Source organism: Xiphophorus couchianus, chromosome 12 (genome assembly GCF_001444195.1).
Source record: "Xiphophorus couchianus chromosome 12, X_couchianus-1.0, whole genome shotgun sequence".
Classification (NCBI taxonomy): Eukaryota; Metazoa; Chordata; class Actinopteri; order Cyprinodontiformes; family Poeciliidae; genus Xiphophorus; species Xiphophorus couchianus.
Genome location: NC_040239.1, coordinates 16536631 through 16550740, shown reverse-complemented (window position 1 = coordinate 16550740; position 14110 = coordinate 16536631). Strand labels below are relative to the sequence as shown.

General features: G+C 37.9%; 1 protein-coding gene across 13 annotated transcripts in view; it reads right to left on the bottom strand.

The window, feature by feature from the left end:
* The window catches only part of ank1a (ankyrin 1, erythrocytic a), a 100977-nt gene that overhangs the window by 19888 nt on the left and 66979 nt on the right, over positions 1–14110 (bottom strand). For 12 of the 13 annotated variants that reach the window (XM_028034504.1, XM_028034505.1, XM_028034497.1 and 9 more), the window contains 13 exons: positions 13073–13188; positions 12760–12984; positions 12296–12450; positions 11985–12196; positions 9305–9509; positions 9033–9129; positions 8669–8897; positions 8441–8569; positions 7330–7449; positions 6688–6772; positions 6495–6569; positions 6105–6236; positions 5139–5294 (listed from right to left, as the gene is read on the bottom strand). In XM_028034504.1, coding sequence (XP_027890305.1) covers positions 5139–5294; positions 6105–6236; positions 6495–6569; positions 6688–6772; positions 7330–7449; positions 8441–8569; positions 8669–8897; positions 9033–9129; positions 9305–9509; positions 11985–12196; positions 12296–12450; positions 12760–12984; positions 13073–13188 — 1936 coding nt within the window. The remainder of the gene's footprint in view (positions 1–5138; positions 5295–6104; positions 6237–6494; positions 6570–6687; positions 6773–7329; positions 7450–8440; positions 8570–8668; positions 8898–9032; positions 9130–9304; positions 9510–11984; positions 12197–12295; positions 12451–12759; positions 12985–13072; positions 13189–14110) is intronic. The other variant, XM_028034498.1, reaches the window with a different exon arrangement.

Below are 14110 nucleotides of genomic sequence, written 5' to 3'. Positions count from 1 at the left end.
TGAATGAAACCTAGTGTGTGGGTTTCATAAAGAAGTTTGTTTTACACATAATGTTAGAAAATTTTAAGGATTCCTCCCTTTTTTGGGTCAGTAGATGGAACATGTCGGAACTAGATTAACATGATTTACAACTTCTGATGCAAATACTTGGAGCAAACCTGTCTTTAAGATAAAATATCAGCTTTGTATTCGAAAGCTATGTTCATAACATTAGTATGTAAAACATAAAAATGCTCTTTATGTCAGCATCTGACACCAGATGTGTTCTGATGTTAGTTCTACCAAACCTTTGCTTGTCACTAAAGTAGATACTAATGATTTTTGGGGGGAAAATACAAAAATTAGTAAATGGGGAGGCGTTGTCTGAAACGTAAAAGTAAAGTATCAGAAGTGAAGGTTATAAAAAAAACAACATGTAAAGAAAAGTGACTCTTTTTGCCTGTTCACACATGGGCACACATGTACAAACAGCAGTAGTTTCTAAATTAAAGCACATAAAAACACTCACGCAGATACACCCCCACATACTGATTTGATCGCTCACACTTAACAAAATACATATAGAGAAAGGAGGACTAACTGACAAATAGCATCAAAGAGATGAAAACAATTTACAATAAACTCAACACACACAAAGCAATAATAACATTCATACAAGAACAAAGCGGACACAAGTCAAAGTTGACAAAAAAGGACAGCAGCCTTTTTACCCCCGCTATGACTGATTATTGAGGAGGAACAAGACAGGCTGCAGAGTCGTTCTCAGTATATATAGCATGCCATGCAAAGAAAAGTCTTTTGGTCGAGCTGCTTCAATGCTGTGATCTCAGACAAGTTAGTGGTAGTGCTGCCCATCCTCCCAGTGCATCCATGCAAACACAGAGGGAGATGAGCAATGAACGTCTGGTGCACATGCAGTCATGCAGGAGGGTAAGGGAGAAAGGGCAGGGAAAAGAGGGGAAAGGACAGAGTGGGAGAGAAAAGAGAAAGGGAGCAAGAGAGAAAGAGGAGTAGAAACAAGAGTGATGAACACAGACAGAAACAGTGTGACAAGAGCGGAAGAGAGAAAGAAAGAGAGAATCACCTCCCCCTCCCAGTGGGTGCTGAAAAAACAGTTTGTGTGAGGGATATTTATCACAGAGGGGACACTTATAAAGGTGGGGCTTTCGACAGGTAAAATAAGGGGAAAGTAAATGCACCAGTCGCAAAAAAAAGAGAGAAAAAAAGCTTAAGATGTGGGTCAGAGGTCAACATGAGGTCGGCATGAGGTCAGAGTTTGGAGAGAAGTGAGGAGGAGGAAGAGTAGGGCGGCTAGGCTGCAGATGACATGTCCAGAGAAACACAGAGAGGACAAGATTCACAGGGAATGAAAACACGGCTCCCAAAAAGACATTCAGTGCACCAACATTAACCCTGGACAGACTCAAACTACTGAACATGCAACCACAGGCAGAAAGAATTTAGAGGCAGAAAAAAAGCCTACAGAGTATGTTTTAGATGTGAAAAAGATCTGCAAAGACGCTTTGATTGAACAGAGGAAAATTCTTTATGGCATATTTAAAATACAGCTCTTTTTTATAAGCATTATTGATTTGAGCTAATATGTGGCACTGGTATAGTTTGAGATGACTGATATGATTCTTACAATGCTTAAATAAATATGGAGCAGCCATTGTGTATCATTCCGTTGTATTATATGACTGAAACTTTTCCACATTTTGTCATATTACCACCATAAACTTAAATGTATTTCATTGGGATTTTATGCGTTTGACCAGCACAATGTAGTCATTATTGTGAAGTGGAAGGAAAATAACCCATGATTCAACGTGTGCCTCTGTATTCAGCTTCATTTGCTCTGATACTCCCAAATAAAATTCAGCACAACTAATTGCTGTTAAAATTCATCTTATTAGATCCATATGTGTGTAATTTTGCTGCAGCATAAATCCAGCTGTTCAGGTGTTTTTTTAGAGAACATTGGAGAACAAACAGCATCATGTAGACCAAAGCACACAGCAGGCGGGTCCAGGAGAAAACTGTGGAAATGTTTATGGTAAATAGTAAATATAGTTCAGTAATAAGACAATGTGCCAAGCTCTGAAAATCTCACAGAACAGAGGTCAAGCAATTATATCCATACGTTTGGAGAACCAGTTAACAGGACAACTATTAGAAATGATGTTATTTAAGGAGGACAGAAAGTTGCTGTTGAAAGTAATTTATAACTTTACCACAATCAACATTGGGGACACAGCAAATATGTGGAGGAACATACTTTTGCTGAATGAAAAAGAAATGTAGCCATTTGACTTAACGTGAAAATCTCGGTGTGGCAGGAAATCATTAGTGTTGCTCTAACATACCCAAAAATACATCATTGTTCTTGGTTGCAATATGCCAAAGTGCAAAAATGTTCAAGAATAATGACTCTGACATCAAGGTATTTTTACTTAACTTCAGACTGTAAACGTCTTTTGTTAAATCCTCTAGAGCTCAATGTGACTTTTTTGAAGAAAAAAAAAATAAGGCTGCCTTTATTACCTCATTTCAGTACGTTAAAAGATGCCAGCAAGTCATAGTTTAGAAGTATCTGTAATACTATTTTTTTCACCTCTTTCACCATCATGCTCACATTGGGTTGCATAGTTACATCGCTGATTATTGCTCCATTTTTCATATGCAGGACTGGCTACCTCATTGTCTGCACTCTGGGACAAAGAGGAGCTCACATCAGCCCAGATGTGAAAATGAATTAAATCAGACACAGAGTATGCATGAATGAAGGAAACCACAAGGAAAAGGAGAAAATGGCTAATGCTAGTTATTTGAGGTTCTAGATGGATTTATCACGTATGAGTAGGTGTTACTAAAGCAATTGTCATGTTACATTAAAATTCATTTACCAAGCTATTACTGTATGTAACAAAAATATGATTGTTTTGATGACCTGTCTAATAACTTTGATTGGAAGATATATTCTTAACTGTTTCATAAAGTTTTAAACTGAACTTAACCCTCCAGTGGTCTTAAGAGACAGGATCATTTAGACCTCACAAGTTTTTTATTTTGTACGCAGTCCTGCTGGGCTGCATGATCCCATTGTGAGCATTTACGAGATTCTTTTTTTAATGTAGTTTTGGAAATTGACAGTCTGACCATGACCACTGCTGTCTGACCATGACATTTCCACACTCCTCCTGAGTGTTGCGCGAAGACTGCAACAGGTTTAAATAGAAGAGGACACGTTTTTAAAGCCTTTGTTAAACAATAAACTGAAAATCTAACACTTTACTAAAATTAAAGAAGAAAAATCATGCAATACTAATGCATCAATATGTCCCTATAGTAAATTAAAACTTGTTAAGGATAATAAGATAATAACAAAAAGCAGGGAAAGAAAACATTTATTTGTAAATTACAGGAAACATTTGATACTTAAATGGAGAAGGAGCTCTCCCGCCTTCAATCTTACTCATCTTATTTAGATATTTGAGACATATTTCAAATCTAAAGAAAGATTAAGGGAGAACAGAAATTGCCATTTTGATATGACAACACTGTCAGTAATACACCAGCATTCCAGAAAACCCTCTCAAAACAAGAAGGAAACGCCTAGTTGGAGTATAAATGACTAAGTTACCTCCTCAGTATTCAGTCAAGTTCTCCAGAGTCCTGCTAATGACCTGATTATTTTACTCAGGTGTGTTGAAGCAGACACATCTTAAACTTGCAGGATATCGGTGTAGACTAGGCAAGAGTACGACCTTAAGAATCAGCCAATCGGAAATCCTCCTCTGCAAGAATTGCAGAATGATACATGGAATGTCTTGGAATATCAGAAAAACAAAATTCAGATAGAAGGGATTAACTTAATATTTTGGGAAAGATGCTGTATATCAAGAAGAAAAGTTGAATGTGTCTAAATGCTGAAATTCAGCAAGCTCAAGAAAGCAGGAAGTATTTGGAGTTGAATGGGTAGGTTCATGCCACAAGTGTAAAGCGTTTCGATCATAATCTCCAGAACTTGTATTAACTGCATTTTTATTAGCAAAATGAATACATTTTATCTGTAAGATAAATAAGTAGATCACAGCTCCATCAAAAAACATTTTTCAATAATGTCAGTAACCTATAAGCATCCACCATTTAATCCTCATTCTAACAATGAGCCATACAGCTTAAAATTGATAAGCAAAGGGTTTACAGGGGTGTAGGAGTGTCCTGAGTCCCACTGCACTTAGCAGAGGTAAAGTTCTGAGCCACATTTGTGGCAGTGTCCCCACAGTGGGAAACAAAAAAACATAAGAAGAACAGAGGAGATTCAAACAGAATCAAATACCACTTGTCCTTCAAGGGTTTTGGGGGTAAAGAGGAAGAACAGATGTACTTAAAAGTACATAAATGCTTTTAAAATTATTAACAAAACATAGGATTTTGTTAAAGACAATAAGCCAAGAGTTTTCTGTCTATTTTTACAGAATTTCAATGTGTTTTCTTATGAAACTGGAGACTATCTGAACTGAAACACATATTTTGCTTCTTGTCCCACACACATACAATATATTAAAGTCTATTTGTGGATTTTTCTGTGAAACTTTACTCCAAATTCTTTCTGGAAATTCTGTACAATCCGGGATTTTTCTGTATTTGAGATGCTGTTGGCTGATGTTTGCAAAGCAGCCAATCTCACAGATACATTAATTTTCCTCGGCATCAATTGCCCGTACCCACAAGTGGAGAGAAAAGAGACACCGTGGATGTTAGCTTCCAGTTCTGTGGAAGCACTAAGATAGTTTTCACGTAATAATGCATATTAAGGAATATGTGATTTCTGAATTATTGAAATAGGGAGCTAAAGGCGTATTTAGAGGTGGTCACAAGTAGTCAAGTTTAGCTATTTGCAGCCGTTTGTGGTTCCTCAGTGTTGTGAATTTTGGGGGTCCACTATAAACTCTCTATCAACTTCTAGAACTTAAACCTGATGCTTCTTTGGGTGTTTGTTAGGAAAATAGAGAAGTCAACAAAACTCTCAAACTTTCAGCACCACTGAATGAATATTAGAGGAGCAACTCTGGGTCAGGGCATACGGCGCAGTAGGACTGGGCTGCACTGTTGAACGTTGGCAGAAAACTTACCATTGGTCATACCAGGGGAGAGATGCTCTTTGTCGTTGTGTCGCCGTCTGTTCAGGTCACGGGAGCCTTGTCTCATAGGCTGGGGCGGGTGACCCTCCAACATGTTGATGATGTCCATACGGTCGATGTTCTTCAGGGCGGTGTATATACTCTCCACTGAATGGAAAACACACAAAGCCACACTCAAGAAGGCGAGGCAAACAAGTTCTCTTAATAGTGACTAAGAAAGGAAAGAAAAGTCTGTCCATATCACCTAATCTTGATATCAATAGAAAATGAAACAGAAATCTGGAAAAAAGAAAAACTTACATAAACTTAATATTAATTGTGTATCAGCAAAACTTAACTCAAAGTCTCAAGCTCCAGCAAGGACTGAGGTTTGGAAATTGACCAGGTCTCTGTGCCGAACTCTTCCTTAGCCAGTCATGTGTTTACATTTAGTGTTGATATGAATCATTGACACACTAGGAGAACCAACCTTGACCCATCTTAATTGCTAATTTGCAAAACAAAGTCCTTGTCCAAGATTCATGTTTTTTTTTATTGTTTTTTTTTAAGACAGTGGTTTGTACTGACTTAAGATCTTCAACAATCTGTCTCTCTGCAGTTGTGGGCTCATTTCTTACCTTTCTTGTGGTCTATTGCATAGAGCTCCACATGGTATTGTATGTTGTATTTCCTCCTATTTATATGTCCTATTTATTGTGCTACTGGTTTATATTACATTTAAAATCTCCCAAATTTTGACTTAATTGCCAGTTACATTAAGTTATCAATTGTTAAAACATGCAAATCAATTTTTATCTTCAATGTTATGTCTGAATTTTTGGTCTTTGTTTTATCTGCCCATTCTAAAAATAAATTACTGTGAAAATTACTTAATAGCCCAAGGGATCATCAGGCAGATACCGAGAGAAAGCAATGCAACATGTGGTTGCATTGCTTTCTCATATCTCATTGACTCACTTTTGGCCCTTTTGCCTTCACGAGTTGCCCACAAGTTGAGCAGCGCGGAGCTCTGTTCAAGGAGGGAGTTTGGATTCTCAACTCGAATCCTGTTGATATCATCTACACTCAGCTGTAGCTCACGTGCTAACTCTGTTCAGAAAAAGAGAAAACATAAATGATGATTTCTGAGTCATGTTTGAGGCCAGTGTCCCACCGGTACACGGAGACCCTAAAGAGGAAGAATGATCTCTCTGTGTAACAATCAGAGAGGGAAACAATACAGAAGTTTGTATAGTTTGATACCAGGTTGTATCCTGTCAGCTGTGCCAGCCATGCTTGTTAGACATTAGATAAACACAGATGGTAAATGTGAAAAGCAGCTTCAGCATACTCTCAGTGTTTACTCACCAGCCCAGCTCAGACCCAGTTGCTCTGCGATCACTGCCATCTTCAGCTCCGTTCTCTCCATTGCACTCATTGATGCTGCAGAAAACAGGACCAGAAACAGTCACATGAAACCACCATACTGAGTCCTCTTTTTAATATCACCAAGATATCAAACAAGTAAATGTAATAACTGAACTAGTAGTGCGTCTCTTACCCAAAGCGGGTTCATTTAGGGCGCTGTATCTTTCTCTCAAAGCCAAAGGGGTCAGAGTTCGTCTCCTATCTTCACTACCAATAATCTAAGTGGTAAGCAAAAACTATTAAAACCAAAACTCTGGAAAATTATTGTCATTAAGCATAGTTCAGCTCAAAATTACTCACACCCCTTCCAAGTGTAGATTTAAATCTTTTAGTAATCTTTTGTCTGACAGAAAGCAATAATTTACTCAGTCTTAAGTCTGATAGAAAATCTGTGCAGATTGGTAAAAATTAAGGTGATGACCCTCAAAGGCTTGAAGCTCATCACCAAAATAAATAATCAAAATACCAGTGGAAAACAGGTGGAAAGGTTTCATTCCTGTAATGCACGTAAAGATTTTTATGTGATTATTGTGAAGGATATAAACATGGTTAGATATGCTAATTTAAAAAAATATATATAAATAAGAATACCTATTCTTATAAGAGATTCCTTGTAGACTCTTGTTAACTTTGGGGAAGCATCTGTTTAATTTCTTAGAAGAAACAATCTTTTTGATTGGATGAAAAATACTTTTAAATCTAAATTTGCCTGGGGTATGGATAATTTTGGGTTGAAGAGTAGATTGTGTCTTGTTTTTATCCACTAAATTATCACCTTGATACAAGGAGGCATAGTGATATTAAGGTTGCACAGTACTTGTTGGCTGTCCTCATATTTAGTGGACTTCCGTAAGAAAGATAAAAATCCAGCAGGCTCCTTACTGCTGTCTCGTACCTGCACAGATAAAGGGTTTCAGCAGAGAAACACTAGAGATGATGTAGTAACAGTGGGTAGCAAAGCAGTTGATTCTTGTGTTGACTGTTTGGCTGCTAAAGGTTTATCTGAACCATTATTCTTCTGTGGTAGAGTGTTTACACATAATTTGGTGTAAAACTGATTTTGTAATAAATAAATATGGCAAATATGAAGGTTTTCAATGGATGCAACTTTACTGATGTGAATATTGCATGCAATGAGATATTGGCACTTAAATAGAATATTGTAAAAGTATTCAGACCCCTTGAACTTTATATATTTTGTCATATCATTACCACAACTTAAACCCCCCAACTGTCTCCAGGTACAACGGCGTCTATGGAGACTGTTGTCCTATCAGCTCAATCTTCTACCTAAGCTGTGGGTCATAGCAGTTCCTCCAGAATCACCATGACCCTCTTGACTTTCCCTTTTCTTCAGCTGTAAGACTCTTTCTTGGTTGTTGTTGTGCTATACTTGCCATTTCCACTTTTGGATGTTGAACATTGCCGTGTGAGATCTTTAAAGTTGGTGACATTTTTATAATTTTGCCCAGCTTAAAATTTTTCTATAGGTTTATCCTTGACCTGTATGGACTGTTGGTCTTCATGATGCTGTTTGTGAAATTAAATAGAGGTGGAGACTGTTTGCAAATGAGGTGACTTCTGTATGCACTTGATTGCACTAAATTTTATTTGAGGAAAAAGAAACAAATATTCTTTGTTGCTTAATAATCCATCAAAAGAAGAGTTGTAACATGACAAGATGTTTAAGATATATGACATGAATATTTTTGCAATGCATAGCGTAATTGTGACCTGACCTCCAATTTATGATGCTGTACTTTGCATCCTAAAAAATAGCCTAAATGCACCATTAAAAGCCTGCAATCAATATGATAATCATGGCCATGATGAGTGGATGTGACCTTGCTACTGGCACCATGAAACTGCAGAAAATCAAATGACACCTTGACAGAGACTGGAAGTCTGTTGTCCCTGAAAGCCTGGAAACTAAAGCAGCGCGGCTGCTGTGTGGCCTTCCTCACTGGCACCAGATTTCCTGAACACTCCAGGTGAAGTGGCATTCCCTCCATCACCTGCAACACATTCGCTATGATTAATTATGTGTTTCTTAACGATGTCAACGAGGAATAAGTCTCAGGTGTCTGTCTTGTCCTTCCTAACATTTAACTGACCTCTATGTCTCGACTGCGGGCGACTTCAGTAAAGTTCTCATGCTGTTCCAGAGTTTTATCCATCTTATCGTCTGTCATGCAGTAGCATCGCAGACGGCCCTCGCGCAGCTCGTTCATCTTTGCAAACACTACAAACTTGGCCATGTAGGGTACAGCTGATAGCTCTTTATAGAGCAGGTTGGCAAAGGAGACGGCCTCAGCTGTCCGAGGACAGTCTGCCAGCCAGAACCTATCAGCAAACAATGACAAAGGACCACATTGTTGAACGTAAATCCAATAATAAAAGTGGCTTCCAGGTATTTTACTTTCAAGAGGATGATGCTTTTCTGTGTTTATATTTGATAAAGTATCCAGCTGAACTTACCGTGCAGAAACATTAGTGGTAAAGCTGGCGCAGTCACTGGCATAGAGGAGCTTGGTGGTGCCAGTAATGTCTTCCCATTGGGCTGGGGCTGTTCCACCTGGCAGTCACACAGCGTGGGAAACAGGAAACTCAGTGATCAAAGGTAGAGGAGGGATGTCTAATGATAATCAACATCTTTTACGCCAGTAACCATGTTGAATAGAAGTATTCCTTTTTATTATAGTAATCTGGTCCCATAAACACAGACACCTCACAGTTTGGGCATGCAGTACCTATAACAGAGCAGAGCAGACGCAGACTGGTGGTGTCGCCTTCGCCTGAGTCACGGGGACTCTCCCTCCAGGACGGAGGCAGGGGGATGCGCAGGCCAATGGGACGGTGAAACTTGCGCCGCCGAGGCTCCACAGTGACTACAGGGCTAAAGTTTGCTTGGTTACCCAGCAGTTTTGCAACCAGCTCATCTGGAACTGGTTGGGCCTGAGGTGGTAAACAACAGGGGCGGGGAGACGCACCGGGGTCACAGGTTGGAAAATGTGTGAAAAAATAGTGATTGTGTGAAATGAATTAAATTAAAGAGGGATCACCGAAGACGTAGTAAAGTATAAGAAGCTCATGGATGGATGACAAAAAAAAAAAAAAAAAATCAGGGATGATGAAATGCAAAGAACAGGAGAAAAAAAAGAAAATGCACTAATTAAAAATAGCTTATTTTTTCAGGGACAAATAAAAGTGACACAAACTGGATGTATGTGTATAAAAGTGTTTTTTATTGTAACAGTGGGTGTTAACAAGAAGCTTTTACAATCATTAATACAAAAAGGACATCAACAAATAAGGCCACTTGGTTTCTCAGACCTAAGTTCTCTACAATAGCATCTTAATTAAATAAATGGGTTTCTAAATATATGGAAATGATTGTTGTTTTTTAGAAAAAAGCTAATTTTACAATCTTTTTTTTATCCTGTTACATTCAGTATCTTAAGTATGAGGTTACAAAATGACCATAATGTCTGTAAGGCATATTTTTCTTTACAAAGAGTGAAATGTGTTGAAATATGTTGATCCAAAACATACAGTAGTTAGTTTATTTGATTTTTACTTGTTGTTTTGGTCTTTTCAAGTTTCTGCCAGATGGTAAAAACCTACCGAGGAATAAAAAATGTAATTTAATAATCAAACTTGTTTGGCAGCTTTAGGCTTTAGAAAACAGAACAAAATCATATTGTCTCTAGCAGCTAAATTTGCTCTCAAATGAACAGCAACATATGTCACAATAAGCTTTTTCACCATTATTTATATAATTAGTTTTTCAGGTCATAGTTTCGGAGGTAGCATCCAGTTACTGCTAAAGACTAAATCTGTCAATTATGCTAATTTGAGAAAGATTGTAAAGCTACTTTCAAATCATTTTGAGTCAATCAAATCAAAACTTATTTGCAGAGGAGAACATCACTAATCCTCCAGCACAGTGGACTTTGAAGAATATTTAATTTGTATCTATGCAATAAAATAAATGAAGATGTAACTCAGGGTTTTCTAGATGCTTATTGCTAAAGGTCTAGGATGATTAAACAAAATGAGAAAATACTGTTTGTTTAGAAGAAATGTTAAAAGATCCTTAAACTCGGCTGGCAGTAAAGCTTAAACTTATAATCTGAGTTTCTGGAACAAACTATGCAAAGAACAAAACAGAAAGAGAAAGATTTTGCCATGACGATTTTTGAAAACCAATATTAGCACAAACAGCTCTGAATGTGTTGGCTGTCAAACAAGTTGGCAGAGGGTGATGAAACGGGCTTGGGTTGCAGCCACAAGAGTTGTTCATTTGAAAAGGAACTCTGTAGCCAAAATGTCAAGAGAGTCAAAGATCGAATTAAACTGCATCATGCAACAGAAGTAGGAGGTAAACACAGCAATGAATCTACAAGGGAATGGGTGAAAAAAAAGAAGAAAAATGCTGCAACGCAATTTTTAACACCTGAAGCCCAAATTGATGAACAGTTCACTCCAGTACTGTCACATAACTCAGATCCCAATGAAACAATTCAGTAAGGTCAGAATAAAGCAATGATTATTATTGTTATTAGCCTAATATGTAAAATCTTAGAAGCATAGTTAATTTTTTCAACTACAGTTGTAGATAAATTTTAAAAATAAAAGCAAAGAAAATATTCAGTCAATGATAAATGCACTAAAATAGGACCACTGTGTTCAAATACAGGTAAATATTTACAGCAAAATCTTTAACAAGATCTAATTCCAAACTTTAAATTTAGTCTTAGATTTATATAATTTAATTCTGTCTATTTACCTTAGAAAGAATACCCAGAACAAACAAATAATGAGGGCAAAGTAAAAGTGAAGGCCTCAATTGGATTTTATTTTTGTCTGAAGTGCTTTTAGAAAAAAAGAATCTTCTGTTGTGTTTAATTGATATCAAAAGTTTGGCTATTAAGAAAATTGTTGAGCAAAAAAACTGGGTTAAAAACTTTTTTTGTGCAGCAAAACACTTCTTTTCTTTGAAGATGAAAACATTCAAGCACATTTAAAACTGAAAAATGCATACAAAGTCTGTCCAGTCAACAACAAAGCGAACAGATAAAAATCCTTAGGCATCTACAATAAATGTGTTAAATATTTGATATACAGAGTTTGTAGGTGACATAAATACATTAGTAATAGAATAAAATAAAGAAAATACAATCTCAACACTAAAAAGGCAGTCCAGGGTTGCATAAAGGTGACAGGTGCATGCAAAATTAAAAATGGAAGAAGGCAAAAAGGTCCTGTAGGATTCTTAAAAGCAACATAACAAGCTTGGCACATGTGACATGACTTCATGATGAATGAAGTCATGTAAATTCATGTAAAGTAAATTCAGCATGCTTTCTTTCAGGGATTAACGACTCCGTTTCTCCCCTCCTCTCCTTCCTCCTCATCGTCCCATCTCACCTGCAGTCCGAGGCGGACTCTTTTTGTGACTGCCGTCTCTGGAAACGTTGCCTGCACCATCGGCACTAGTTTACTGGTAAGTGAGCCTCCCTCTGGACCAATCAGGTCACTCTCTTGTTGGACTCTTGATACAACAGCGAAGTAAAGAGGGAAGTCAGTAGAGATGATGCGGCGGATTCGCTTCTTGCTGAGTTCCTCTTGACTTTCTAGTTCTGTGGTGAAGAGGCAAGCGTTATGCTTCCAAAAACGTAAAACTACTGGAGAGTATCTGGCTCTCAGTTTAAAATGAACTGTGATGGACTACAACTCACCCTCATCCATCCCATTCAGGATGGTTTCCAGCACCTCGTCACCGTAGCGGTTGCGGTGCTCCTTCCAGACAGATCCGTTCTCGCTCCTGAGCACAACAAGCTCTCGGTCTCCACGACCCAGAGCAGCAAAGTGGGGAATCTCCACAATCACTGGTCTGCCATGCACACAGAAGTGGATCAGAATCTATAGATATAAAGCGACTAAACACACAAAAGAACTGAGGCACATAGTCCCATTTCATAACACAGTCAAGTAACTATGTTCCCTTCAGTTATAAAAATACTACATATACCAAACATGGCATAAAAGAAATTTGACTTTGCGATTTAATGCAAATCAAATTGGGCCTCTGTTTCTTTAAAAAGCTCCTGCTCATTCCAGCACACAGACATAAAGTTCAAACATGTTGATTTTACAAAATATCCCCCTCTTCCAGAGAACAGCAGCACTGTGATTGGCTCACCCCAGAAACTGCATCCCAGCTGGACCCAGGGAAATTATCCTGCTGGCCAGCCCCTCTCCCTCCACCAGAGGAGGGGGGCTGGTCAGCTTCTGCGGCTTCACCAGGCGGCAGGTAATGCGAGTGGGTGCCGCACACGTCCGTGGAGGTATGATGACACGCAGACCATTATGCCTGCTGCCTCGCATTGAACCGCCTCGAGCATCCACCATAAAACTGACCAGGAATCTGTTGCAGGGAAAAAAACAATGAGAGGATGGCAAAGCAGAAGAACAGAGGTTGGGGGATAAAAAGCCTCTGCTGTGGCTGTCCTGACCCTGTGTGGATGGGACTGGCGACTGGGCTGACATTGTCAGACGTCTCAGTTGCTGGACTGCTGGGAATCAGTGAGTCGTCGTCGTACTCTTTGGGCAGTGGAAGTGGTGTGTGTTGCTAAATGACACAGAAAACAGAAATCGTTCATGAATATCTGCTTTGCATAACCCCATACAAAACCAAATGTGTAGCTTTTCTACATCACTCCTACCAGGAATCATTGACGAAATGACTTAAACGAATGTATTTGTAAACAACTTCTGTGTTAGATTGTGTTAGATTTACTGTGGATGTCGACCATTCAGTCACGTGCAAGAAATAAGAATGTGTTCTGATTAAACTTACTCATCCAAAGCAAGTTTGTGTGTATTTGTACATTTGTCTGTCTGTATGTGTTTACCTTCACTGTTATTTCAAAATAACAGCCGTTCAGAAAGTATTAAACATAGTTTTCATCAACCCCACATTTCTGTGAAAAAACTGTGGTTTTGTATTGGTTTAATGTAAATAGCAATTACTCATACTACTCTAAGAAATTAAATAGATTCTCTACTAAAATCAAAGACCAGAGATATTTGACTACAGAAAAAACACCTTCTGCTAAAAGATTGTGGTAAATTTGTCTCAGGAAAAAGCAGAGGAAAAGTAACACCTTGTTTGTTGTTTCTTTTAAATACTTTGAACTGTCTTGATGCTGAAAATGTGCTATATAAATAAAATTACCTTTACCTTCTTTTACAGAATGAGTGAGGTTTGTTTGGTATTATTCATGAATACGTTATGTGGAACATTTTACAATTCAGTTAGTGCTTTTAAATCTGTTTGTAAAATCTGTATTGAAATTGTTGATATATAATTTCACCAACTTTTACCATCTGTGACATCTCTTAATGACTTATGAAAGCCATTCTGCATTCTGAAGTTTTTAGCACTACCTTGTCAGATCAGGGACTGGAGTTCTTCATTAAGTAAAACATTATTAAAAATGGCTGCAAAAATATTTTTGAAGAGAGAGAATAACTTCATTTATATAAAACCT